Source organism: Alexandromys fortis, unplaced genomic scaffold (assembly GCF_014885135.2).
Source record: "Alexandromys fortis isolate MF-2015 unplaced genomic scaffold, M_Fortis_MF-2015_v1.1 scaffold_262, whole genome shotgun sequence".
Taxonomy (NCBI): domain Eukaryota; kingdom Metazoa; phylum Chordata; class Mammalia; order Rodentia; family Cricetidae; genus Alexandromys; species Alexandromys fortis.
Genome location: NW_026068147.1, coordinates 355,618 through 383,280, shown reverse-complemented (window position 1 = coordinate 383,280; position 27,663 = coordinate 355,618). Strand labels below are relative to the sequence as shown.

Sequence of the window (27,663 nt, the reverse complement as noted above, 5' to 3'; positions counted from 1 at the left end):
GTCATTGCGCCGCCCCAGCCGTTGCTGATTGGCTGCGGGGCTCGAGGGTGTCGGTTGGCTGCTCTTCGCACCTCCCCCTCGTGCCGCTACAGCCGCCACTGCGAGGAGCCGCTGGCGACGCTAGAGCCGGGAATCCGGGTGAGTCGGGGCCCTGGGTCTAAGATGTTCCCGATGTTCTGCGAGACTCAGAAGGAACTGCCCTTTCAGACTTTTTCTCCTCGCCCGGTTCTTTGGTGCTCCAGGCACTCTGTCACATGGGAGTTGTAGTCTGCTTTATGCTGTAGACTACGGGCCGGATGCAGGAGAAGACTACTATTCCCAGCAGGAACTGCGATCAGCTGGTCAACAAACCCTTGGGCCACGCCTCCCGGCCTTGCTCATTGGTGGATGTATCTTTTAGCCCCTCCTCCCGTAATTTCATTGGCTACTGTCCTGCAGAGGGGCTGGGTTCCTGCCTTAGGTGCATGGTGATTGGGTACTGTATTTGTCATTCGGCACATAAATAGTCTGTTAATTGGTTAAGGCAGATGTCCATCACTTGTGGGGTAGGGTTCTAGGCATATCAGGCAGTCGTAGGCTTAGGTTGGTGTCGGTCCCGGAGGGAGGCCGGTCTTGGAATTTGGCCCCGCCTCCTGGCGCTGCCGGAAGAGCACGATTGGTGATGGCGAGTGTCGCTCCTGACTGGTAGGCGGAGCCGATCAGACTGCGACTATCTATTGGTCTAGGTTGGCGCCGGTCAGCGGGGTTGTGGCCGCCAATTGGCTGGTTGCTCCAGCTGTTGCAGGTCCATTCACCATTTTGTGTGTTGGAGTAAAAAAAAAAGGGAGAATCGAGAGGGAGAGCCGGAGGGGGGGCGGGGAGGGACCGGACCGGACTGAGCCGGGGCCACGGCCCCCCGCCCCGAAACCCCGCGGAGCCCGAGGTGAAGGGCGGGGCCAGGGCTGACACAGCGTGGGGGTGGAGGGGAGCTGGAGGCCGAGAGGGGACAGGTGGCAGGGACGGGAAGGGGGTACAGGGCAAAAGAGGTGGGCGGAATGGTGTGGGAAGGGGAGACAGAGTGAAGGAAGTGTTGGGAAGGGGGAGTGGCAGGAAAGGAGTGACTGGGGGAAGAGGGTCATGGGCAGAGTACTGATGACAGGACTAGATCAGGGTGACAGGGAGAGAGAGGAAGGGGACCGAGCTTGAGGGGGTGATGAAGAGAGGCGATGGGCAGAGGTGTCAGCTTTGGAGGTCTAGAGATGGCCGATAGCAGAGTGTCTGGAAGGAATGGGTGATAGAAAGAAATGGGGTGACCAGCCGGGTAACAGGAGGGGGCCTAGTATCTGAGGAGAAAGGTGACAAGATGGGAGAGGGGGGCCGAGAAGATGGTGCCAGGAGGGTGGATGGAAAGAGAGGGTATGAGACCCTAAGGGACATGGGGTGGCCTGGGCTTCAACAGTCTCCTCTCCCTTCTGTGAAGGGGTGAGGGCTCACAGGACCCTGGGTTAGCTATGGTGGACAGGAAGAGAGTAGGCCCTAAGAAGGAGAGGTTTGGCTCTGGGGTAAAGAGACCGGTCCAGGCAACAGGGTTAGGGATGGCAGATGGTGTGCTTGTAGGCCCCGGGTGGGGTAGAAAGGTTTCTGTTTGGGCAGGGTTGGTACCAGATCTCAGGCTCCAGAATGGTGCCCTAGCAGGTCAGTGGGGAGATGGCGGTGGAGTCCGCCTAACTCCAGAGCACTGTGGTGCCAATCTCAGGCCCTGCAGACTGCTGAGTCCATGAGAACCCGGGGATTGTCCCACAGGAAGAGAAAGCCCCAAGTTGGAGAGCATGAGATCTGGAATCCCAGGCAGCATGAAAACTGTCAGAGGGGCCTCTGATTGTGTGTGCCTCTGGAGTATCTAGGACAGTTGAACTTTTTTTTTTTTTTTTTTTGGGCTTCTCAAGTTTTCCAAGTCACATCAGAGTGAAGTTTTGGGGGTTTTGTTTTGCCTTTTTTTTTTTTTCCTTTTCTCAGGGCAGCTTGAAACGGGGCGGGCAGAATGACTATTCAGGAAGTGGGTGAGGTTGGCCTGTTGGGCTTGTCCTGCTTTCTTTGACCTCATCCTACTTACCCCCACCTGGAGTTGGAGGGCATATTTGGGTATTTGGGGATGCTGAGCAATTCAGACATGCGGCCCCACAAGCTCAGTTTGGGTGAGGGTGCTTGCATACCAGAAGCAGGGGCTGGGCTTGCAGGCATCACACTGGGTGCTGTTGGGGGAAGGGGAGGACTCCCATGTTGTGGGACAGAGAAACCCTGGGGTGTGCAGTTCTGTGTCCCACTGTGTGATGACGTGTGCCTGTATTTGTGCGCGTGCGTGTGCTCATGTACGGTCCTGTGGCAGTGCTGGTATGAGCTCTTGCCCCAAGCATGCCCCTGCCTGCTCCCTGCCAGGATCTGGGAAGATGGCTGTACCTGGCAGGCCTGGGATGCAGAGCAGAGTGGGCAGCCGTCCCTAGGGACTCTGAGCTGTGTACTCCTTCCCACCACACCTGGCCATGCATGGCTGCCCAGAGGGGTGGAGGGAGGAAAGAGGCTCATATCTCAGTTGTGTCGCCTCCCTTTCTGTGGCTTGGTGCTTGTGTATGTTGGGGTGTGCTTTTGCTGTGTGCCCTCTATGTGGTCAGAGCGAGAGCAAGCATGCTCTGTGGATCATCGACAGACAGGCAGCACACAGAAGTGGTTAGGAGCACAGACTCTGGAGCCCTACAGGGCCTGGGTTCAGACCCCTGAAACTGCTGCTTCATTGGCAGATGATTTTAAATCACTTAGTCTCTGCACCTTGCTTGATAGTAGCACCCATCTTTTAGAGCTGTTGGGAGAGGAAATTAGCAGGCTTAGCCAAGGGCTCAGGACAGTGTGGGTGCTCCATAGTGTGAACTCTCAGTGCTCCTCACACTCCTCGGTGCAGCTGGAGCGCCTGTTTGCACGTTCCATGTCCCCTGCAGAGAGAGCAGGTGTATGAATGCTCCCCAAGGAGCCAGGCCGTGTATGCTTAAGAGACCCAGGTGCCAGTCTATGTCTGAATGCTTGCCAGAACTCCCATGAGTTAGAGATAGCCTCATGGGTCATAGAACTCAGAGCGTCAACTCAGCACATAGAAAGTCTCGAGGGACCCTGAGTCTGTGGGTATTCACATTTGCTTCCGATGATCTCTGCTGCTCTCCTATCTCATAGGTGGACAGATGATGAAGCCAATGAAGAAGGTGTGCCCTGGCCTTGCAGGTTCTGCCAGCGGCAGCAAGTCCCCACCAGCCACCAGGGCCAAGGCTTTGAGACGGCGAGGGGCCGGGGAGGGTGACAAGCCAGAGGAGGAGGATGAGGAAGCTCAGCCACAGGATCAGACAGGGCCAGAAGAGGCGGAAGAGGGTGAGGAAGAAGAGACTGAGCGGGACCCTGGAGCCGAGGGGCCACCTCCAGAGCTGCAGCCCAATGACCATACGCCAGGTCTAGCTGAGGACCCCAAGGGAGATGGGGAGGCAGGCCGCTGGGAGCCTTCACTCAGTCGCAAGACAGCCACATTCAAGTCTCGAGCCCCAAAGAAGAAGTATGTGGAGGAGCATGGTGCTGGAACTGGTGGTGCGAGCGGAGCCCCTGAAGAGTATGAGCGGACCCCTGAGGATGCCAGTGCCCTGGGTGTACCTCCACGGCCCCCTACATCCACCCGGTCCTCCTCTACTGACACAGCCAGTGAGCACTCAGCTGACCTGGAGGACGAGACTGCTGAGGCTTGTGGTCCAGTCCCCTGGCCCTCTGGTGGCACCACTGGTGGTTATGACCTTCGGCAACTAAGGTCTCAGCGGGTGCTGGCTCGTCGTGGGGATGGCCTCTTCCTGCCTGCTGTTGTGCGCCAGGTGCGCCGTAGCCAGGATCTGGGTGTGCAATTCCCTGGGGACCGGGCCTTGACTTTCTATGATGGGTTATCAGGTGGTGGTGTGGATGTAGTTTTGGATGCCATGCCACCTCCAGGTGCGCTGATGGTGGGCACAGCTGTCTGTATCTGTGTAGAACCTGGTGTGGCTGTGTACCGTGAGGGTGTAGTGGTGGAAGTGGCTGCTAAACCAGCTGCTTATAAGGTCCGCTTCAGCGCTGGCCCCAGCTCCCACCCAGGCCCACCAGGCACTCTGCCACCAACCCAACAGCCACTGCACCGTGAGCCTGAGGAGGCTGTGTGGGTCACCCGATCTAGCCTGCGCCTGCTTCGGCCCCCCTGGGAACCTGAGGCCTTGTTGAGGAAGCACCCTGCAGGTCCAGAGGAAGAACAGGGTGAGCCTGGGGTCACTTTGCCTCCTTGCCCTTCTTCCTCGGAGCCCAAGCAGCCAGAGGACGCTGAGGTCTCCAACATCAGCTTTGGTAGCAACCTGGGGACTCACTGTGAAGAGGGTGAGGAGAAACACCCACCAGCCCTGGGTACCCCAGTACTGCTCCCACTGCCTCCACCCCAGCTCCTGTCACCACCCCCGAAATCCCCAGCCTTTGCTGGCCCTGGTCGCCCTGGTGAGCAGCCTTCGCCCTGCCAGGAAGGGAGCCAGGCTGGCAGTCGGAGCAGCAGTGTGGCCTCACTGGAGAAGGGAGCCGCACCAGCAGCCCGGGCTCGCACGCCATTGACAGCCGCTCAGCAGAAGTACAAGAAGGGCGACGTGGTCTGCACGCCCAACGGCATCCGGAAGAAGTTCAACGGCAAGCAGTGGCGCCGGCTCTGCTCTCGGGATGGCTGCATGAAGGAGTCCCAACGGCGGGGCTACTGCTCCCGCCACCTTTCCATGAGAACCAAAGAGATGGAGGGCCTGGCAGACAGTGGGCCAGGTGGGACTGGGCGGCCTGCTGGGGTGGCAGCCCGTGAAGGAAGCACTGAGTTTGACTGGGGTGATGAGACTTCGAGGGACAGTGAGGCCAGCAGCGTGGCAGCCCGCGGAGACTCCCGCCCACGCCTGGTAGCGCCTGCCGACCTGTCACGCTTTGAATTTGATGAGTGTGAGGCGGCTGTGATGCTGGTGTCCCTGGGCAGCTCCCGGTCAGGCACGCCTTCCTTCTCACCTGTCTCGACACAGTCGCCCTTCTCGCCAGCTCCGTCACCCTCGCCCTCACCCCTCTTCGGCTTCCGCCCTGCCAACTTCAGCCCCATCAATGCCTCACCTGTTATCCAGCGCACTGCTGTTCGCAGCCGCCACCTGAGTGCCAGCACCCCTAAGGCAGGTGTGCTGACACCACCAGACCTGGGCCCCCATCCACCGCCACCTGCCCCCCGAGAGCGCCATTCCTCCGGCATCCTACCCACCTTCCAGACCAACCTAACCTTCACTGTGCCCATCAGTCCTGGGCGAAGGAAGACAGAACTGTTGCCCCACCCAGGGACACTAGGGGCCTCTGGGGCAGGAGGTGGAGGAGCCGCCCCAGACTTCCCCAAGAGTGACAGCTTAGACTCTGGAGTGGACTCAGTGTCCCATACGCCTACCCCCTCCACACCGGCTGGCTTCCGGGCCGTGTCACCTGCTGTGCCCTTCTCTCGCTCCCGCCAGCCCTCACCATTGCTGCTGTTGCCGCCACCTGCTGGACTTACCTCGGATCCAGGGCCTTCCGTGCGAAGGGTGCCTGCTGTGCAAAGGGACTCGCCTGTCATTGTCCGCAACCCTGATGTGCCACTGCCCTCCAAATTCCCTGGAGAGGTGGGCACTGCCGGTGGGCGGGGTTGCCGTGAGACCCCGGTACCCCCTGGGGTGGCCAGTGGGAAACCTGGCCTGCCTCCACCTCTGCCTGCCCCTGTGCCCATCACTGTGCCTCCAGCCGCACCGACTGCTGTGGCCCAGCCGATGCCCACCTTGGGCCTGGCTTCTTCACCCTTCCAGCCCGTGGCCTTTCACCCTTCACCTGCTGCCCTGTTGCCAGTTCTAGTGCCCAGCAGCTATCCCAGTCACCCTGCCCCCAAGAAGGAAGTCATCATGGGCAGGCCTGGAACAGGTAAGAGGGTAGGTGGCTGGGCTACCATCTGAGCTGGGCTTTCAAGGGTGATGAGCCGCCTGTCCCAAGAGGACTCTGGGGGAAGTTAGTCTGCTCCCTGCACAGATTCGGTAGAGGCTTACATGCCAAGCAAAGGACTTTTCAGACTTGATGTGGCTTTATCAGAGGCTGCTTGTTGGTACCGTCATCAAGGCTCTACTGAGAATGCACTCCCCAGTCTGGGGCTGATGGAGGGACAGAGTGATAGTCATGATGACATCCCCTGGGTCTTGGAGGACTGGGCCTCCAAGAAGATAAGCACTGTGCATGGTTATCTTGCCACGTTTTACACCTAGCCCATAACACAGCACTCAGCACACACCCTGTGCTAACCCATTCTAATGTTAGCTCATTTTGTCTTTCCATCACTGATAGGTGGGTGCAAGGAATGTGTTTGCTTAGAAGAAACTGAGGCCAGGTTAGTGACATCACATTAAGGCAGGCTAACTCTGGTGTTTAGAAAAAGGAGGGAAGATAGACCCTCTTTATTTATTTATTTATTGGCTTTTTGAGACAGGGTTTCTCTGTGTAGCCTCGACTATCCTGGAACTTGCTCTGGACTATCCTGAAACTTGCTCTGTAGACTAGGCTGGCCTCGAACTCAGAGTTTCACCTGCTTCTGCCGCATGAGTTCTGGGATTAAAGGTGTGTGCCAGCACTGCCCAGCTAAGACAGAGATTCTTAACAGGCCCTTTCTAGTGCGTAGTTGGCCAGGGTAGCCAGGTTGGTACTGGGCACTCGTCCAGCTCTGAATCTAGCCTGGCTATCCTGAGGACAGGGTGTAATAGACAGCTGTCTGTAAACAGTGACAATCTAAGTGGCTGGGGATTGGTGGTCAGTGTTTTTGGAAGCTGTGCAACTCTTGAGAAGACGCTGATCCAGCCAGACAAGTCAGGAAGGGCTTGGAAAAAGAGCCAGAGGCCTGTGAACAGCAACTCGATGATGGGCATATAGATGAGATCAGGGTAAGGCGGGTAGGCAGGGGAGAGTGTGTGCAAGGAATTGAGGTAGAAGCAGATAATTAGAAGGTTAGAGACTGTAAAATCAAGGGCCCTGGAAAGTAGGGGGTTATTGGGATGTGCAGCTGAATTGGTGAGCAAGACTCAGACCTCCGGAGGGTCATTTTTTCCTGGGGACAGTGGGGAGTCATGAAAGACTCTGAGGAAATGTGATCAGGGCTGCTCTATGGAGGGAGAGTTCAAGCCCTGAGGCCAGAGGAGATCATAAAGGAAGGAGTCTGGTTTGTGGATGTGGGTAGGAGCTGCTGTGGCTTAGGCTTGGGGAGGAGCCACTTTACAAAGGAGCCAGGCCTTGCCCTTAACAAAGCACCAGCCTAGGCCTGTCTCCAGGGCCAGGCACAGCGACATAGGCTGTGTCTGTCCCTCATGCTCATTTACTGAGGTTGTGAGCTGTGTGCTTCATCCTTCTCTCCAGCACATTTTGTATTTATTACCATATTTGACCCAGTGATCACTATTTCAGAAGTAGGCACAGTAAGAATTTCTGTTTCGGCAGATCTGTAAATGCAGGTGAAGGTCTCCAGCGACCCTCTGAGTACCCATTTCTTACATGCCCACACCCCCCATTGCTGAGATATATGTCTCTTGACACACATACACACTCCAGTGCGGGGCGGGCAGGGTTGGAACCACTGCAGGTAATGCTCAGGCCAACCAGGCCAGGCCTGGGAGGGGCTCTTGTCGTATCCAGATGAGGAAAACTGAGACCTTGACTAAAGGAAGGTCTTGATGTCACCCGGCAGGGAAGGCACAACTCTGCCTTAGTCAGGACTTCCAGCTTCTTTGTCCATCTTACTCCCGAGAGCTCTGGTAGGAATGGCTAACTGAGCACCAGCATGTACTGGACACTGCATGAGCCCTGCTGAGTACTCACTCAGAGTCCTCCCAGTGCCCTGGACAGTTAGCATGATGAGTCCCATTAGATCCAGAGGGCCCTGCCGCTCCGAGAGTCTAGGTCCCTTACCTAAGGTCACCCAGCTAAGAAAAGAGAGGGCCAGGAGTTGAACCCAGACTACTATCTGGTTCCAGATACCAGGCATTTAACTACTATCAATATAATGATGATGGTGAGTAAAATAACCCTTTATTGAGCATACACTATGTGCCTAGCCCCCGGCTTGGGGCCATTTCATCAAATCTACCTGATGCTGTGAAGCAAGGATTCTCGGCCTTGTTGACCATATGTAGAACTAAGGTTCAGGAAAGGGAGGCCCTTTGCTGGAGGCCACCTGGTTGTCAGAACTTGTCCAGTGCCTGTCCTGGCAGTTCTGAACAGTGACTCCCTGACTACACCCACACTGAGGTATCTGGGCCCCTCAGGGTTGCAGGCAACCAGCCTTTCATTCTTTCCCAGAGACCTCCCTAGCCTTTGGGAGACAGCTGCCTGGGGCAAACACTGTCCAATGGCATAATAGGGTCACAGCCCTGGCCCCCTTTGCCCTTCCATGTCAGGGCCTGACCCTCTATCAGAGGGCAGCAGGTGTGAGGGGGCGGGCCAAGGCAGCCTGCCTGCTCCTGCCCCCCTCCCCAGGCATTTGCTTCCTCTGGGGGACATGCTGGGGCAGGCTGCCGGCATTCTCTACATTCTGCTCATGGCATGGCCAGCCAGCTGCCATTGCCACCTCCCTTTGACTCTTCCCGCCTGTTCCCCAGGAAACGAACACCCCCCCCCCTTTACCAACCTGTGGCCCCCACCCAGGAGGCCAGATGTCTCAGTCCCATTCCTGGCACTGTCTCCTTGCCAGCTCCCAGCTTCCTGCATGGCTTTGCAGTGTAAGTTGACACTTACTAGTGTGGTGCTTGCAGCTCTCTTCCAACCACTGTGTATCCATCTTTCCTGTGGGTTCCAGGTGTTTTTCTCTTCTCTCTTCCTGGGTGTTTGTATCATTTCTCAGACCTCTGGCCTCTACCTGTCTGTCTGTCTGAGGACTAGGTAGGTACACCTTCATGGTTTTGCCCTTACTTGGGTTTCAGCCCTTGTCAAGCTTCCATTTTGGCTCCCAGACTAGGGGGTTCTGTGTCTGCCTTGGCCTTTCCTGGCTCTCTCTTTCCTATTCTTTCAATTAACTTTGCCTCTTTTGTTTATTTGTTGTTGTTGTTGTTGTTGGGTTTTTGAGACAAGGTTTTGTATAGCCCTTGCTGGCTCTTGAACTCTTCATTCTTCTGCTCCTATCTCCCAAGTGCCGGGATTACAAGCATATACACTTTACATGGCACTAGCGATTAAACCCAGGGTTTTTTGCATACTTTTTCCTTTTGAGACCAGGTCTCATTTTGTAGGTCAGACTGACCTTGAATTTATGAGTACTGTGTCGGGCTCCCCAGTGCTGGGGTTGAGATGTGAGCTGCCACAGCTCTCACATGGTTTAGAGCCTCTTGTGCCTGTGGCCCAGACCTCTCCCTGTTCTGTATGTGTCAGAGCTTCAGTTTGTTTTATTTAATGCTCATTTATTTTGAGAGAGAGAGAGAGAGAGAGAGAGAGAGAGAGAGAGAGGCATATGTGTGCCTCCACGTGCCACAGTGAATTGGTGGGAGTCAGAGGACAACTGTGGGAGTGAGTTCACGCCTTTTGTCATGTGGGCCGTGGGACTTGAACTCGGGTAGTGAGGCTTGGCAGCAAGCTACTTTGTCTGCTGCCTCATCTCACTGGTCCAGATTCTTTCATCTTTTTAAATCAGTGGGCAGTTGCCAAATACTAAGCCTCCTAACCCCCACCCTTTCTCCTTTAAATTATTATTGTGTGTGAGGGAGCCAGAAGACAGTTTTGTAGAGTCCGTTCTCTTCTTTACATAGTTCTGGGAACTTAATTCAGGTTGCTTGTACAGCAAATGCCTTTGTGTGCTGAGCCACCCCCACCCACTTCCCCACACTTGTTTTAGAGAGTGGAGGGAGGTTGTCCAGGTCTGGGAACTCTTTCTTGGTCCTTTACAATCTAATTGTCCATTTTTGCCCCTGAAACCTGCTGAGAAATGTTGGTATCTAGCTTGTACATCCACCCACCATACACCTGTTTCCCACTGGCAGGAAGATGGGGGCTATATGGGCCAAGCTAGGAGATCCGGCTAGAGGGGGTGGCAGGAAAGTCGGTTCTTTGCCCACCCACTCACCCACCCACCTGCTAGAGGGCATGACCCCAAACACCCCCACCTTAGTCTCCCAGGGGACACATTTGGTGCCAACTCAAGAGACATTTCACTATGCCATGTGCAGTGGGAAAAAATGAGGCCTAGAGAGGGGGTGCAGGGGTTGAACCCGGGTCAGCCTGACTCCCAAATTCAGGCTTTCCCCACCATAATGTCTGCTTCTTTCCAGCACTGAACTGGTATCTGTTCCAGTAGGAGGCAGCTCCTTCGTCATCTTTCTGCAGTTGCAGGGCTGAGCGGTCCTGGGACAAGAGAGTGGAAAAGGCAGATGATGCAGGATGGGACAAGGGAGAGCCAAGAGTTATTTCATCTGAGGAAGTTAGAGGTCAGGGACAGCTCTGATTCATGTATGCTTGAGAGGGAAGTTCAGGTAGGGTTTTCATTAGAGGTAACATATGATCTGAAGTATGAGGAATAAACAGAGGTCAGGGGCGTGAAAGAAAGTTTGAAGGTGCACGAACTTTCGAAATTTAGCTTGAGCTGGAGCTGTCACTAGACTCCAGGCTTGGAGGATGGGTGCCATGGAGGAGAAGCCTAGCCAGGTCCTGCTTGAGAGCAAGGCTGAGAAGCTGGGGTAAGTGAAAAGCCTAGAAACGGTATAGAGCAGAGGGGAATGTTGGCTCTCAGTGTCAGATCTCATTTGATTATCCGAGAGAGGAAGAATCATGGGACGAATGTTACTGGGGGGGGGGGTGATAAGAGAAGGAAGAAACTTTCCTGAGCCTGTAGGAGTCTTGCTAAGAGACCCCAACTCTCTCGAATCTTAAGTCTCTAGCACCAGATGCTGAGAGGGGTCAGGCTGCCTCCTTGCGGCAGCTGGCGGCGGGGCAGTAGACATACGCATGCGCAACGAGGTGTGTGGGGGGGGCGGGGGAGGCGTACGTCCCGGAGACCCTGGCGCCCGGGCATTAATGGCTCCATTAGTGGCCGGGAGGGAGGCGCATTAGCGGCGGCGACGGCGTCTGGCTCCCATTACCACCGGCGGCAGCGGCTGCACCGCAGGCGGCTGGACCCTAGCCCGGCGCGCCGCCTCCTCCGCCCGCACTTCGTCCCTGGTTCCCGCTCCATACCAGGGCGCGGGTAGGAAACCCCCGGTCTCTCGGTTGAAAAACTGGAGTCGGGCAGGCTCGGGTTCAGATGTCAGCTGTGTCACCTCCTGAATGCAAGGATGTCACACACACACACACACACACACACACACACACACACACACACACCCGCTAGCCTGTTGCTTGCGAAAAAGGACATGAAAACGGTGCACCTGGGGCTTTGTGGACACAGGCCGCGCCCTACCCTGTCCGCACCTATGGGTGCGTGTTCCCGCGCACCCTTGGGGGTAGATTATCACCCCCACAACCAAGGCGGCGGGGCTCGCTCCTTTCTATTGGTTACTGTCGCACCTTCCGACCGCCGATTGGCAGAGCTCCCCCCCCCCACTTTTTTGTGTAGTTAACCCCTGCTTGGCCTGGTCGTCCGGCTGGGTGCTTCTTCCTCTCCATCCCAGACAGACTGGGTGCCAGCTGGCCCGCGCCCCGTCGCGGCCCGCGTGGGTGTCAGGCCGGCCGGGCACCCGCCCGCTTTCCAAGCACAAAGCGGCTTTGTAGGGCCTGCCGGGGACTGGCTGGGGGCCAGGCGGCTAGTGGAAAATCTCGTGAGCGCTAAGAGAGGAGGGGAACGCAGGGCGGCGCCCCCTCCTCCGCCGTGCGGTGGCGCCTCCTTCAGCTCGAGCGGACCAGCCCTCCCAGCCCCGGAGCCTGCACACAACTATTCACTCCCCGTCCTCGCACCTTTTCTACCCCCAAACCTCCATCCCGCCCTCCACCTGCATCCTGCTCTTCTCCCAATCCCTGGGGATCTTTCCTCGCCCCACTTATCCCCTCCCTCTTTTTCCCTTGCTCCCCCCTGCCTACCCTACCCTACCCTGGCTCACACTGACTCACCCTGACGCTATTTTTAGCCCCCCATCCCTGTGGAGCCTTGCCAGCCCAATCCTAGGCTCGTTCCCCAGGCAACCCTGGCCGTCGCCGACGCCTCCCGGGATGGGTGGGTGGGTAGGTGGGTGTGTATGTTGAGAGCGGGTGAGGGGAGCTGGGGACACCGGGGTGGTGAGCCGAGTCTGGACCGGGCTGGAGAGCAGGGTGGGGAGCAACCCAGGGCGGCTGGTGAGGGCGCGGTGCCTCGCGGGCTCAATAAATGGGGCCCTGAGTTCCGAGTGAGTTGGCCTGTCCCTTGGTCTGTCAGCATCCCTGGCAGCTTGCCCCAGGCGTCGGGGCAGGCCCCGGCCTGCACTACCCCAGGTGGCTGTTGATGTGTCTGGGCTCTCTGTCCCCAGGCCAGGATGGTGTGTTTTGTTGGGAGCTACGTAGTTTTGGGCTAAAGCTTTTGGGGAGTTGATGAGGGGCGGTGCTGCGGGTGGCTCCCGTCACAGCCCTGCCCAGTCCCTTCCTTGAGTAAAGGATGGCTGCTGTGTACCTCCTCTCAGATAGGGCTGGGGCCCTGGTTTAGGGAAACCCTCAACCCTCTCCAACTTGGGAGGCCCCCGGTTAGGGTTGGGTATGGTTGGAGAGGGGAAGCTGTTGGGGGAATAGGACCTGCTCTTTCCCTTTCACTCGTAATCCACCCCCACCCAGGGTTCTTCCACCCCGAACAATAGAAGTTAAGTATAGGGCTGGCCCAGTGCCCAGGGCAGGGGGGCCCTTTCCACCCGGATTCCAGCCCCTCCCTGCCAGGCAGGGCCCCCACTTGGTTGTACCCTGCCCTGAAAAGGGCCTCTTCCTATCCTTTTTCCATGGGTACTGAGTGTTCTACCAGATGTGCAGTCGTCCCAGATGTGAGGCCCTCTTTCCCTTGCTGTGCTGTGCTTGGCTTTCTCTCATCCAACAGAAGTGGGGAAGACAGCTTTCTCCAAGCTCTGTCTCTGGGCCACACTACAGTGGGGAAGGGGTTAACTTGCCAGTAGGTGACTCACTCAGACTCACCCTTGGAAAGAGGTGGGGGCAGCAGTGGGGAGATAGTGGGCCACATTGATTTCAGCCTCACATTGCAGTCCCTAGGGCAGTGAGGTAATGGAGGTCTGACTGGGGCTCTATAAAGAGGAGGGGGCAGTCACTTAATAGTCCCTCTGCTGGTCTCTCCGGGCTGTCAGCCAAGTGTCTAGCCCTCTGGAGGTCAGAGGGTTACAGACCTTCCTGTCCCCTTAGGATCAGGTTACTCTGTCAGTGACAGGGCAAGCTGAAGAGGGTTGCCTGCTCTTGTTGAAGACCTCTCTCTCCTTTCTAGAAGCCCACCCTTGCTTCACCTGACCCCATGTGACTATTAACTATCTAGTTGTGAACCCAGGCCTCTGCTTCTGCTGACTGGGACTCCAGACCCTCTCCTGCCGCTGCTTACCTTCCTGTACTTTATTATCATCGTTTGATCTTGTTTGTGGGCCTTTTTGAAATTCCCTGTTTGTGTCCACCTTGAGTCCTGAGGAGAGCACTTCAATTGAACTCCTGAGTTGTTAAAGCCCAGTCTGTGTGACTTGCATAATTTATTCAATCTCTTTGAACTTGGAGTTCTCACTTAGACATTGGGTGCAGGGCTGATCTCCTCCCTAGGTAGTTGTGAGACTAGTGTAAACAAGCTAACACAAGCTTCCAGCAGCTGGCTGCTCCAGTCTCAGTTCCTTTTTCTGGGGTCAGGATGATCATTGAAGGTGGGCAGTGGTGTGACCCAGTGCCTCACACTGGAGAAGTTCCAAAGCCACTGGCTGGTGGCTTTGGAGTGGAATGATGGTGAAAGGCCATAGGGCTCTGGATACCTTATGAGCCTGTATCCTGAAGGAGTCGGGACCCTGAAGTATGGGGTTAGTATCTCGGTGTGAGTTGGTGTGTCCTGGGATGGGGGTACAGAATGGGTGCTTAGAAAGGCTGTGTGAGAATGAGTGTGGGCATAGTGGACAAGCAGTGTCTGCCGAGGTCGGCCTAAAACATGTGGGTTGGTCGAAGCATGATGAGAGTGTCACTCAGGCAGAGGATGGGAAATGTGAAGTGATGGTGGGTATGGAGGTAAGGATCACGTACTTTTGAGGTAGTACATCTGTGCCAGCAGGTGAGTGGAGTATGACTTCGTGTGCGACAGTGTGGGTGTAAGACCGAGGGCGTGCGGTGCCCATAGCGGTGTGTAAACGACAATGGGTGTGGCATGGAAATATATCTATGAGGAGTGCGCGCGCCTGTGTACTTGAGTTAGGGCTCAGGGATGATTTGCCAACCCTTTACCGTTGGTCCTCCTAGCAAGACCCGGCGCAGCAGGTCGGCAACGACGCGAGTGAGCGTGTTCCTCGCGCGCACTGGACACACAGCACGGCTCTCAACTTCGGGCCTCTGCAGCGCGGCACCCTGAACCGCCCCCCTGGCTTGCTGCCTTTGCTGCAGTGCGCCCTCCCTGCCACCCTGCTGCGGGCCCGCCCCCGGCCGGCTTGGAGCCAACCGTAGTCTGCCCCGCCCCGTCCTCATTTGCATATGACTGACGTTCCCCCGGGGCGGCCAATGGGGGTGGGCGCGGCGGGGCCTGACCCGCGCGCGGCGTCAGCAGCCAATGGACTCAAGCGTAGGGGGCCGGGCTTGCGCGGAAGGCCGCGGGGGAAGCGGGGAAGGGGCGGGGGGAGGCGCGGCGGGGGGAGGGGAGCGCGTAGTAGTGGCGGGGCGGGGAGGCAGCGGTGGTTCGGCGCGGGGCTCGCTTGGAGCGCACGGACGCAACCACGCTAGTCCGTCTATCCGCCTGGGACCCGAGGTCGACCTGGTGCCCAGCCGCCGGCCCAGGGCCCGGAAAGGCGGGGCGGCGGCGCTGTCTGCCGGGCGCGCGGGGCCAGAGCCGTTACCCGCCGGAGCTTGGAGGGAGGGAGGTAGCGAGCCAGCCAGCGGAGAAGGGAGGGGGCCGCCCCCGCGCACGCGCGCCGCGCCCCGCCCCGCCTGCCCCGCCTGCTGGACTCTGCGAGGGAGGAGGGAAAGGGAGGGGGCGGCGCCGATGGCCCCCGAGCCGCGCTCCCCGTGACGGCCCCCGCGCGCGCCGGGGGGCGGGGCGGGGACGGCTCGCGCTGACCTCCCCCGCCCCCTGGGCGGCGGGAGGCAGGCGGCGCTTTGCGCAGGCGCGTCCGGCGAAGACCCCCGCGTGGGGCGGCCGGAGGGGGCTGCGGGGGGGGGGCATGCGGCGACGGCCTCCCGCTCCCCCCGGGCCGGAGCGGCGACGGCCAAGGAGCGGGCTACGGGCAGAGCGGTGTCAGCCGCTGAGGAGGTGCGAGCCCCTGTCGGGCTCCCGCCGCTCCGGACCATGTACTCGGCCCACAGGCCCCTCATCCCCGCGTCCGGCGCGGCCTCTCGTGGCCTCGGCATGTTCGGTCAGTAGCGTCCCGCACTGGGACTGCAGGGGTCAAGGTGTCGGGGTGCTAATAGCGTGCGGAATATCGGCTATGAGATGTAGTACCTGCACTGTGGAGGGAGAGTAAAGGGATGGCAGAGAAAGTTTAGAATCTAGCGGGGCCGAGTGGTTAGTGATGGCAGGTGTGCGTGTAGCCGAGCAGTGGGAGTGAGGAGTGGGGCGTACGTGGAGACAGGTGTGGTGCTCAAGTGACGGGTGGAACAGATCGGTTGTGATTGGTGTAAGGGCTACAGAGTAACAGGCTTTGAAGTCTGCGTTAGAATAGGAGCAGACTTGAGTCCTGCTGGTGGAAGATGTGGAATGAGGACAGGGATGGGGGCTTAGAGGAGTGGTCTAAGGACAGGTTTGGTGGGAAGCACCACCTCTCAGAACAGTCTGTGGGTAGCAGTGTTTGTGGTGTGATGTGATGAGAAGGCGGGAGAGGCACACCTGGAGGGTGACACACTAGGACAAGCATAGGACCAGAGGACTGCCCCATTGTCTGCTTGGCCTCTCCACTCCCTCCCTATTTCAAGAAAGCTAGGAGGGCTTAATAAGAAAGATCTTCGTGGAGATAGAAACACATCCAGGGCCTTGCAGGCTGTCTTGGGGTTGGAGTCCCTAGATGGCTTTGGGGCCCCTAGGGGTGGGGGCCAGGGATGTTAGGAATCTTGAGTGTCTTCCAGTTTTGTTTCCCTGCTTCCCTGTTCTTCCCACTTTCCTTTAGGGCTCCTTTGTCAGTCCCTCAGAATCAGGTCTTGAGGTCACTTCTTATAGTGCTCCCCCAGACTAAATTTCTGAAGGTATTGGGGTGGGGTCACCTCAGGTCAGGTTGCTCTGGAGCAGGGGGAGGTAGGGAATGATGGATATCAGAGATAGGGTGGTTCCCTCCTTCCCCCCCCCCCCCAGCAGGGGCCTCTCTCCTCTGCTGGTTCCACTTCCCCTGGAGCCTGCGGCCTGGCAATGTGGGGAAGCTCACTGATAGCCTTGCTTTTCAGTTCCAGCAGGCGTGGTCCCAGCTCAGGATCATGTACTTTCCCACCCAGCTTTCAGGTGGAGGTGGGCCTCGGTGTTGTACCTCCCAAAATTCTCCTGGTGATGGAATTATCTCCCTGTCTATCACCTCAAGGAAACACCTGGCACTCCAGCCTTCTCTGGGCAGGCTTAACAACAATTCTCTCCTCTGTCCCATTGTCCATGCTTTTTTTTCTGGGGAGTTTACCACACCCTCCATCTTTCTGGGCAAGGAGACTGGACCCTGGGCATGAGATAAGCCCAGGAGTTTCCAGGGAGAGAAGCTTCTTACTGGGTGTTGGAGTCTGTTTAGGAGACAAAAGAAGGGGGCCACCTGGACCCCACCCAGGAAGGGCAGGTCTAGTTCTCTGGGGACTGGTTGTGGGAGGGGGGAAGGGGCAAAGAGGGTGTTATTTACTGTGGGGCTGTTCGTGATTCCAGGCCCTGAAAATGAGTAGACAGAAGGGGAAATAGGGCCATTAACCTGAAGAGAAGGGGGAGCGTGAGACCAAGGTGAGGGGCTATGTCAGATGGCAGCTTAGTTGCTGAGAATGTGATGCCATGGTTATAAGGAGGATTGTCCAGCCTTGCAAAGGTCTTAGGACATCAGAGTGGGGGAATGGCAGCTGAGAGTGACCTGGTTTGTGGCAGGAGCCAGTTCCTCTGGCTTGGTCCCTAGTGGCAGGGCTGGTGGAGGCTGGGAGGAGGAGTGGGACATGAGTACTGTTTCTCTTTCCTGCTTCTGTTTCCTTTTTTTAAAATCTATAGACCTTTTAGGGACTCCCCACCCCCCCAGTGATATCTCACTTTACTGACCCCAGAGGCGTAGGGTATAAAGACTGGGTGGAGCCACTTCACACAGTTGGAGGATGAGATTAACTTGTGGTGGAGGTTAGGGACAAGCTCTCCTGGCATCCAGCTCACATGGCTCCTTCCCACAGTGTGGACAAATGTGGAACCTCGTTCTGTGGCTGTGTTCCCCTGGCACTCCTTAGTCCCCTTCCTGGCACCCAGCCAGCCCGACCCCTCTGTGCAGCCGAGTGAGGCCCAGCAACCTGCCAGCCACCCTGTGGCCTCCAACCAGAGCAAAGGTAAGGGATAGGGACTATGAGAATGCTTGGGCATGGGAGTCCAGGTAGCCCAGGTGCCCTCTGATAGACTGTTCTGCTCCTAGAACCTGCTGAATCAGCTGCTGTTGCTCATGAGCAGCCACCAGGAGGTGCAGGGAGTGCTGACCCTGGGCGGCCCCCTGGAGCCACATGCCCTGAGAGCCCAGGGCCTGGACCTCCACTCACTTTGGGGGGTGTGGATCCTGGTAAAAGTCTTCCTCCCACCACTGAGGAGGAAGCCCCCGGGCCCCCAGGAGAGCCCCGGTTGGACAGCGAGACCGAGAGTGATCATGATGATGCGTAAGTTCTCAGGGCCTGGCTAGGTCGGGGTAGCGGGGGATGCAGAATTGAACACATGCTCTTCACTGGCTCTGATGCTTTCCACAGCTTCCTCTCCATCATGTCTCCCGAGATTCAGCTGCCTCTGCCACCTGGAAAGCGCCGCACCCAGTCCCTGAGTGCCCTGCCCAAGGAACGAGACTCATCTTCTGAGAAGGATGGACGAAGTCCTAACAAGGTACCTAAACAAGCTTTGCAACCCTATGGACACCAAGCCTGTACCCCAGTCCTAACTGATCTTCTCTGGGCTTTGTTAACTACAGCGGGAGAAGGACCATATCCGTCGGCCCATGAATGCCTTCATGATCTTCAGCAAGCGGCACCGGGCCTTGGTCCACCAGCGGCACCCCAACCAGGATAACCGAACTGTCAGCAAGATCCTGGGAGAGTGGTGGTATGCCCTGGGGCCCAAGGAGAAGCAGAAATACCACGATCTGGCCTTCCAGGTAATTCTTCCTCTCCTTGGCTCTTCCCAGTGTTCTCTGGTGGGGCGCTGAGTGAAGGGTCGCCCTGCCCTTTCCTGCCAGGTGAAAGAGGCCCACTTCAAGGCCCACCCAGATTGGAAGTGGTGCAACAAGGACCGAAAGAAATCCAGCTCAGAGGCCAAGCCCGCGAGCCTGGGGCTGGCAGGAGGGCACAAGGAGACGCGGGAACGGAGCATGTCGGAGACGGGAACTGCTGCTGCCCCTGGGGGTTAGTCAGCTCCTTGGCTCTCCCCCTGCCACCTCTCCCTGAGGGCTGCCAGCCTTCCCCTTGCTTGCTCAACCCCTGTCTGAGCAACTTGTCTTCTTTGTTGCTTTTGAGGACTCATCCACAAAGAAACTGGCAGTTGTTTTATGAATGAGCCAGGGAGATGCAGAAAGGAGACCCAAATACAAATCATTGCTTACTGCTATTTATTGAGCATTTACTACGTGATCAAAAAGTAGTCCTCTTTTCCAGATGAAGAAATAGCCTCAGAGATGCCAAGTCACTTGATTAAAGTCCTGGGCTAATATCAACCACCACAACCAAGATTTAAGCCCTAGCTTGGTTCCCCCAGGACCATAGTTGGAACCATTGCCACTCACTATGCCCTGGATTGGCTGCTTCTAGGAGTTCTGGGGTACTTTGGGGTTTTAATGCTGTTGCCCTCTGTGAGAGTGGGAAATCTTACTGCTCCTCTCACATAGAAATGCTAAGGCTCAGACAGACCAGTGGTTAACTAACAGCTAAGACCTCCTGGACCAATGTCCAGGCTTGCTCACTCAGAGAATGTCTGCTTCCAGGAACGGGCTTGCTCCCTGCAGGGCCAGAGGACAGAAACTTGCAGGGAAGAGATGTTGAGCTGGAGACTGGTGCTTTCCCTCTACCAAGTGGCTCAGGGTCTCCAGTCTGCTTCTGCCCAGGACCTAGACACATCTCTGAGAAGTTGGGCTGGTTCAGGTGCTGTAGTCATGGCGCTGTGACAGCTCTTGACAACTTCTGCTTTACAGTGTCCTCTGAGCTCCTGTCCGTTGCAGCCCAGACACTCCTGAGCTCCGACACCAAGGCTCCAGGGAGTGGCTCCTGTGGAGCAGAACGACTACATGCGGTTGGGGGACCTGGCTCAGCTCGACCCAGAGCCTTCTCCCACAGCGGGGTGCACAGTCTTGATGGTGGGGAAGTGGACAGCCAGGCACTACAAGAACTGACCCAGGTTGGAGGCACAGGTCACCAAGGAGGTGGGGTAAGGAGGGTTGTGTGAGGCAGCAGACCCAACTAAATCCTCCCTGCCACCTGTCCCACAGATGGTTTCTGGCCCCACATCATACTCCGGCCCAAAGCCTTCCCCTCAGTTTGGCGCTCCAGGATCTTTTGCAGCTCCTGGTGAAGGAGGTACCTTGGCCACTAGTGGGAGACCCCCACTGTTGCCCTCCAGAGCCTCTCGTTCCCAGCGTGCAGCCAGTGAGGACATGACCAGTGACGAGGAACGCATGGTCATCTGTGAGGAAGAAGGGGATGATGATGTCATCGGTGAGTAGGGCAGGGTTACAGTCCTAGAGGGGCCCTGGATCAAAAGCCAGTGGGTGACCAGAATCCAGGTCCTTAGGCTCCTCCAGTTCTTTTCCATGTTTGTTTTTAGCTGAATAATGTCAATTCTGCTTTGCCCAAAGAAGCTGCCAGCCATACAGGAAACCCAAGGACATGGGTGTCATTAGCAGAGCACTTGATGCTCTTCCCAATGTACATTTCAAGTGACTTTGGTCAGATGCATAGAGCCCTGGGCTCAGGACTATCCTCCAGGGCCCCCTCTGTCCTGCCCTACTGCTACCATGGTTGCCTTCCACTCACTAGCCTGCTTGGCCTAGAGCTGAAGCCAGAGCTCAGATTCTCTTTCAGACTGTTTCCTCCTGGGTAGTTCTGTACTCAGTCTCTTCCCTACACTGTCCCTCTACTTCCTCAGCTGATGACAGTTTTGGCACCACTGACATTGATCTCAAGTGCAAGGAGCGGGTGACTGACAGTGAGAGTGGAGACAGCTCTGGGGAGGACCCAGAGGGCAGCAAGGTGAGGCGTGTTGGGAGCTGGGGTATGATGCTGTCTCGTCGCTCTCTCAGAACTCCTGGGTGCTTGACCCAGGGGGAGAATTGGGTCTGAAGAAAGCAAGCTTCTTGGCTCATGGGCAATTGGGTCACATTCAGGATGAGTTGGCCTTCAGTTGGCAGGGGTACTTTTGGCTGGCCCGGCTTACAAGCAGGCAGGGGTTCCTGGCATAGGGGTCCAGCTGTCTACACTCCCTGACTTGGGTTTCTCTTTCCTTAACCCAGGGCTTTGGCCGTAAGGTGTTCTCACCTGTCATCCGCTCCTCTTTTACCCATTGCCGTCCAACCCTGGACCCTGAGCCTCCAGGGCCCCCGGATCCACCTGCAGCCTTCAGCAAAGGCTATGGCCCCACCCCATCCTCCTCCTCCTCACCTGCTTCCACCTCAGTTTCAACCTCCTTTTCACTGGGCTCTGGAACCTTTAAGACCCAGGAGTCTGGTCAGGGCAGCACAGCAGTCCCACTGCGGCCCCCACCTCCTGGAGCTGGGGGCCCAACAACACCTTCCAAAGCCACTCGCTTTCTTCCTACGGATCCTGCCACCTTCCGGCGCAAGAGACCCGAAAGTGTTGGTAGTCTGGAGGCCCCAGGCCCCTCGGTCATTGCAGCACCTCCCATTGGGGGAGGAAACATTCTGCAAACACTGGTTCTGCCTCCAAGCAAGGAGGAACGGGAGGGCAGTGGTGCACGAGTGCCCTCAGCCCCAGCCCCATCACTGGCCTATGGGGCTCCAGCAGCCCCTCTGTCCCGTCCTGCTGCCACCATGGTCACCAATGTGGTACGACCTGTCAGCAGCACTCCTGTGCCCATTGCCTCAAAGCCCTTTCCCACCTCTGGCCGGGCTGAGGCATCTTCAAATGACACAGGTGCCAGGACTGAAATGGGCACTGGATCTCGGGTACCTGGAGGCTCCCCACTGGGTGTCAGTTTAGTGTATTCAGATAAGAAGTCAGCAGCAGCCACCTCACCAGCTCCACACTTGGTAGCTGGACCCCTGTTGGGCACTGTGGGGAAGGCACCTGCTACTGTCACCAACCTGCTGGTGGGCACCCCAGGCTATGGGGCTCCTGCATCATCTGCTGTTCAGTTTATTGCCCAGGGAGCCCCAGGCAGTGTGACCCCTGCAGGCTCAGGAGCAAGTGCTGGGAGTGGCCCCAATGGGCCAGTTCCCCTGGGCATCCTGCAGCCAGGTGCCCTAGGCAAGGCTGGGGGAATCACCCAGGTGCAGTACATCCTGCCCACACTGCCCCAGCAGCTTCAAGTGGCACCTGCCCCAGCACCACCCCCTGGGACCAAGGCAGCAGCTCCCAGTGGCCCTGTACCCACCACCAGCATTCGTTTCACCCTCCCTCCGGGCACCTCAACCAACGGCAAGGTCCTGGCTGCCACTGCACCCACTGCTGGCATCCCTATCCTGCAGTCTGTACCTTCCGCCCCGCCCCCTAAAGGTGAGACCTGAGTTGGGTTTTGTATGGACTTGGGCCTCAAAAGTCTGTTGGATTGTCTTGTAAACTTTTCTTTTGTTGCTTCTTCTAGCCCAGTCAGTTTCTCCAGTCCAGGCCACACCCTCGGGTGGCTCAGCCCAGCTGCTTCCTGGGAAGGTGCTAGTTCCCCTGGCTGCCCCTAGCGTGTCAGTTCGAGGTGGAGGGGCTGGCCAGCCACTGCCCCTAGTTAGCTCACCTTTCTCAGTACCTGTCCAAAATGGTGCCCAGCAACCTAGCAAGGTAAGGCACTCTGGTAGTGGCTTCACTTCTCTTCACTGTTGGCTCTCATCCTTGTGTTCACCCGTGTCACTGCTTTTCCCTGTCTCCATTTTTCTCTGGAAATTGGGCTGGTGGTTTGTTCGTGTGTGTGTGTGTGTGTGTGTGTGTGTGTGTGTGTGTGTGTGTTTCATTTATCTATTTAACTGAAGCTTGGGCATCAACATTTATTAGAGTTTGAGAGAAAAACAACAGGGCAAGCAGGCTGTACATCCTGGCAGTTCCTGGGAAGGAGGAAGAGAGAAAGTCCTGCCTTTTGAGTAAGGATTTAGCAATGGAGGTCTGTGGGCTGATGCAGAAAATGAGTTGGGGCTGGGTATGGTGGCACCCATTTACTTCTGGCACTCAGGAGACGGGCAAGTGGACATCTGGGTGAGTTTAAGGCCAGTTTTCTACATGACTCCCAGGCCCACCTGTCTCAAAAAGGGGGCAGAGATGAGGGGGAAATGGGAGAGAGAGAGAGAATACTTGTTCTTTCAGAGGACCTGGGTTCCCAGCACCATGCTAACTACCTGGAGGTACACAACAATCTGTAATTCCAGTTCCAGGCGACCAGACGCCCTCTTCTGGCTTCCACAAGCACTGCATGCACACAGTACACATGTAAATGTGCAGGCAAAACACCCATACAATAAAAATAAAATTAAAAAGAATTCAAAAATAGAAGGAAAAAGTTGGGGATGTTCAGAGAAATCCCAGAGTGTCTGGGAAAACAAGCTTAGGAGTTTGGTCCATATCCTAAGAGGGAGAGGTAAAAAGAAAACATTAACATTTTAGTTAGAACTCAGAAAAGCAGGCAGGCTTAGCAGTGAGGATTTTTGAGCAGCTGCCTGTTCTTTTTAAATGTTTCTGTGCAGCCCACTGTTTCCTCAGTGCTCAGTGTCTCTACCTGTTCATTATCTGGATCCTCCTCTGTGGTCTCTGTCCTGGCCTGACCTCAGGCTCTGAGTTCTCTGCTTTTGCTGAGCCTGCATTCCAGGCCTCAGTCAGCCCTGTCCTTTGGGGTCACATCTTACTCTAGTCTATGGGTGCTTTTGCCCACAGATTATCCAGCTGACTCCTGTGCCTGTGAGCACACCTAGCGGTCTGGTGCCACCCCTGAGCCCAGCCACAATACCGGGGCCCACATCACAGCCTCAGAAGGTCCTGTTGCCCTCTTCCACAAGGTGAGACCAGTTAAGCCCTTTCCTTCATTCTAGGCCAGACAGTGGTGGGTTAGGGCCAGCCCATCTCACTTCACTCCTCCCCTTTCCTCTCCGGTGGCAGAATCACTTATGTGCAGTCAGCAGGTGGGCACACTCTGCCTCTGGGTACCAGTACTGCATGCAGTCAGGCTGGAACAGTGACCTCATACGGGCCCACAAGCTCTGTAGCTCTGGGCTTCACATCGTTGGGGCCCAGTGGTCCTGCCTTCGTACAGCCCCTGCTCTCAGGTGAGGGCTGGCCTGGGTAATTGGGGAGGGGTTGAAACAGCTCCAGACCCTAACTTGGTTCCCTTCTTCTCCTTTGTCTTCCTCCCAGCAGGCCAAGCTCCATTGCTGGCTCCTGGCCAGGTGGGCGTGTCACCTGTGCCTAGCCCCCAGTTGCCTCCTGCCTGCACAGCCCCTGGAGGTCCTGTCATAACCGCGTTTTACCCTGGCAGCCCTGCACCCACCTCAGCACCCCTGGGCCCACCTTCCCAAGCTCCTCCAAGCCTGGTCTACACTGTGGCCACCAGCACCACCCCACCTGCTGCTACCATTCTGCCCAAGGGCCCACCAGCCTCTGCCACTGCCACTCCAGCCCCTACTAGTCCTTTCCCTAGTGCCACAGGTGGGTGCCAGGGAAATTCTGGGGCAGGGTTTGTGCAAGTTGGGGGATTCAGGAAATGGGCTTCAGTGAGGCCTGGCTTAGTAGATGTTTTCTTCCTTACCATCAGGCTCCATGACCTACAGCTTAGTGGCTCCCAAGGCCCAGCGGCCCAGCCCAAAGGCCCCCCAGAAAGTGAAGGCAGCCATCGCCAGCATTCCCGTGGGGTCTTTTGAATCGGGTGCCACTGGGCGGCCTGGACCTACACCCCGACAGTCTCTGGACTCTGGAGCAGTCCGAGAGCCAGCTGCCCCAGAATCAGAGCTTGAGGGGCAGCCCATACCCCCAGTCCCCCCACCTCCAGAGACCTGGCCTCCTAATGCCCGGAACAGCCCCCCACCACCCCTGCCTGCTGAGGAGCGACCTGGCACCAAAGGCCCTGAGACTGTAAGTATCTAGCTGGGTGGGGACTCCCCTAGTTCTGGTCTTGCTCCTTGCCACTTTGTTCTTTCTCTGTGTGTCTCCTGCCTGATCGCTGTATACCATCCTACTAGGGAGCTGCATTCTGGGCATCCTGGCCTTCAGAGGCCAAGGCTTTGTCTCATCTTCCATCTTGCCTCATCTTGTTTCTGGCTACTGGCTCATGAGCTCACCTACTTCACTCCCTTTTTGTGTCTGAGTCTCTAGCCTAAACTGGCCTAATACTCATAGCAGTACTGAGTGCTGGGATTACAGGCATATGAGTCCCCGTGACTTTTTTTTTTTTTTAATCCCAATACATCTAAGTCCAGTATTCTTGCCTGTCCCCACCCCAGGCCAGCAAATTTCCCAGCTCATCTTCAGACTGGCGAGTTCCTGGGTTGGGCCTGGAGAGTCGTGGGGAGCCTCCCACTCCTCCTAGCCCAGCTCCTGCTCCAGCCACAGCCCCTAGTGGAAGCAGCAGTGGCAGCAGCGAGGGCAGTAGTGGGAGGGCAGCTGGGGACACACCTGAGCGCAAAGAAGTGACTAGTTCTGGCAAGAAGATGAAGGTGCGACCCCCACCCCTGAAGAAGACCTTTGACTCTGTGGACAAGTGAGCAGGGGTTGGGATATTGGCAGACTGCCTAGGGCTTGGTGGGAGAAGGGACAGCTGCAGACCAAGACCATAGAGGTGACCCTGCTAGCCTTCCAGCAGGGTCCTGTCAGAAGTGGACTTTGAAGAGCGGTTTGCTGAGCTACCTGAGTTTCGGCCAGAGGAGGTGCTGCCCTCACCCACCCTGCAGTCTCTGGCCACCTCACCTCGGGCTATCCTTGGCTCCTACCGCAAGAAGAGGAAGAATTCTACTGGTAAAGCAGCCCTGGCTCTTAAGAAAGTGTGTGTGTTGCGAGGGCAGGCCAGAGGCCACCTCCACTAAAGCCTAGTCTGCTTATTTGGCTAGACCTGGACTCAGCGCCTGAGGACCCCACCTCGCCCAAGCGCAAGATGAGGAGACGTTCGAGCTGCAGCTCAGAGCCCAACACCCCCAAGAGTGCCAAGTGCGAGGGTGACATCTTCACCTTTGACCGTACAGGTACCAGTATTTAGGAGACTAAGGGCTTCCAGGGGTGGTGGTGTCGTGAGGGTAGCCGGGGAGGCTCAGTCAAGGCTGACCCCTATTAAGAGCTGGCAAGACTTAGTGGGCACTTGGACAATGGCAAGGAGTGTGGGGGTCTCTGCTGCAGCCTTGACTGAACTCCCTTTCCTGGGAAGGTACTGAAACTGAGGATGTGCTTGGAGAGCTGGAGTATGAGAAAGTGCCCTACTCATCACTGCGGCGCACCCTGGACCAACGCCGGGCCCTGGTCATGCAGCTCTTCCAGGACCATGGCTTCTTCCCATCAGGTGAGCAAGTCTTACACTTGGGAATTTCATGGGGACTCGACCACATTTCTCACCATCTTTGTTTCCAGCCCAGGCCACAGCAGCCTTCCAAGCCCGCTATGCAGACATCTTCCCATCCAAAGTGTGTCTGCAATTGAAGATCCGGGAGGTTCGCCAGAAGATCATGCAGGCAGCCACTCCCACAGAGCAGCCCCCTGGGGCTGAGCCCCCCCTCCCTGGACCACCCCCTAGTGGCATGGCTGCTACTCCTGTTCCGACTCCCAGTCCTGCTGGGGGCCCTGACCCCACCTCTCCAGGCCCGGACTCTGGCACTGCCCAAGCTGCCCCGCCACTGCCTCCACCCCCAGAGCCTGGGCCTGGACAGCCTGGCTGGGACGGGGCTCCCCAACCCTCCCCACCGCCCTCTGGTCCCTCCACAACTGCCACAGGCAGGTGAGAGGCCCTTGAAAAGATCCCAGGACCCACAGTATAACCCCCTCAGGATATGGACAGTCTATATAGATGGCAGGAATTGGGGGTCAGACAGTGGGATAGTTACCTCCTCCCCAGTAAGCCATTTTGTCCTTTCCAGTTTGGTATGGAATGTGGCCTGTTCCCCTTGTATATATTCCCTCCCTGTGCTGGGGGAGGGGCAGCAGGGGCACAGACTCCCTCCACTGAGCTCTTGTACATAACCTGAAGTGTGTGACCTTCAGAGCTTTTCACTTGTACTTTATGCAGAACGGCTCCTGTGAGGGCTGCAAGCTGGAGGGTAGTTTGAGCCTTGGGCCACAGGGAGATGCCTGTGGAGTAGTGGGGAGTTCATGCATCCCCCCTTTTTCCCCAGAGGGGCTGGACTCAGGTTAGTTTGGGGTGGGGGGCTCCTGCACTTTGCCACAGGCATGGGGAGGATTTTCCCCACCCTCTGCCCTCCCAACTTGGGTTGTACTTTCTAAGAAGGTGATTTTCCCCCTTCCATTGTCCCCATTCCCAGAACAAAACATGTTGATCATGTGCAATATTTCTTACTGTGCCGAGAAGCCGCAATGACCGAGATTAAAGCTGTTTAACACACCCATGGCTGCTGTCTTGTTTCTCAAGTATGACTTCTCACACTCCAAGACTACCAGTATGCCATCAGCACCCTGACATTTCTGCCTCTAAGGGTGAGGCAGCCTGAGCAGTCTGGGAACTGTGCCTATCCACCTATCCACCAGGCAGCAACTTGGGTAGACTGAGCCCCTATGCTGTGAGAAAGGCAGTTCACCACTATTGGTTGTGGAACTAGTTATACTCAGACATTTTCAGGAGGCCAGTTTGGGACCATGAGCTAGCTATCCTCAGTGTCTTCTTGTGCAGAGGGCTTAGTCCTGGATGATAGAAGGTCTGAAGGGGCATCTGATCTTGGCCCAGAGCACCAGGAAGTTAGCATGCATCAGCTGGGACAGCTCCCTGAAGGGACAGCTTGAGGGCAATGATGGTGGGATCTGATTGTGGGAGGGTTTCAGAGATTACTGAATGACCTTGATCCTAATGGTAATGACAAACTGGTTATACCCAGCAGAACTCGCCCAAAGCACACTTTAAATTCAACTGACTACAAGGACCAGAATGCCTTGATGGATTACTGATGTCTGCCTCAGGTACAAATAGAAACACCACACATAACT

At 56.8% G+C, this 27,663-nt stretch overlaps 1 protein-coding gene across 9 annotated transcripts; it reads left to right on the top strand.

Moving 5' to 3' along the window:
- Cic (capicua transcriptional repressor) lies at nucleotides 1–27,067 on the top strand. 9 transcript variants are annotated; one of them, XM_050127062.1, is made up of 21 exons: nucleotides 1–138; nucleotides 3,199–5,979; nucleotides 17,536–17,685; nucleotides 17,769–18,003; nucleotides 18,091–18,220; nucleotides 18,306–18,488; nucleotides 18,570–18,735; nucleotides 19,518–19,720; nucleotides 19,812–20,037; nucleotides 20,468–20,571; nucleotides 20,832–22,053; nucleotides 22,142–22,329; nucleotides 23,410–23,531; nucleotides 23,632–23,798; nucleotides 23,887–24,177; nucleotides 24,284–24,600; nucleotides 24,969–25,225; nucleotides 25,325–25,479; nucleotides 25,572–25,703; nucleotides 25,883–26,014; nucleotides 26,083–27,067. In XM_050127062.1, exons 2-21 carry the CDS (start codon nucleotides 3,207–3,209, stop codon nucleotides 26,448–26,450), a joined length of 7,521 nt encoding a protein of 2,506 aa, XP_049983019.1. In that variant the 5' UTR covers nucleotides 1–138; nucleotides 3,199–3,206; the 3' UTR covers nucleotides 26,451–27,067. The 9 variants fall into 9 exon arrangements, with proteins under 9 accessions (XP_049983019.1, XP_049983023.1, XP_049983020.1 ...); XM_050127066.1 differs by lacking the exon at nucleotides 1–138 and adding an exon at nucleotides 189–922 and having other exon boundaries at nucleotides 23,890–24,177; nucleotides 25,328–25,479; XM_050127063.1 differs by lacking the exon at nucleotides 1–138 and adding an exon at nucleotides 189–922 and having other exon boundaries at nucleotides 25,328–25,479.
- The last annotated feature ends 596 nt before the right edge of the window (nucleotides 27,068–27,663 follow it).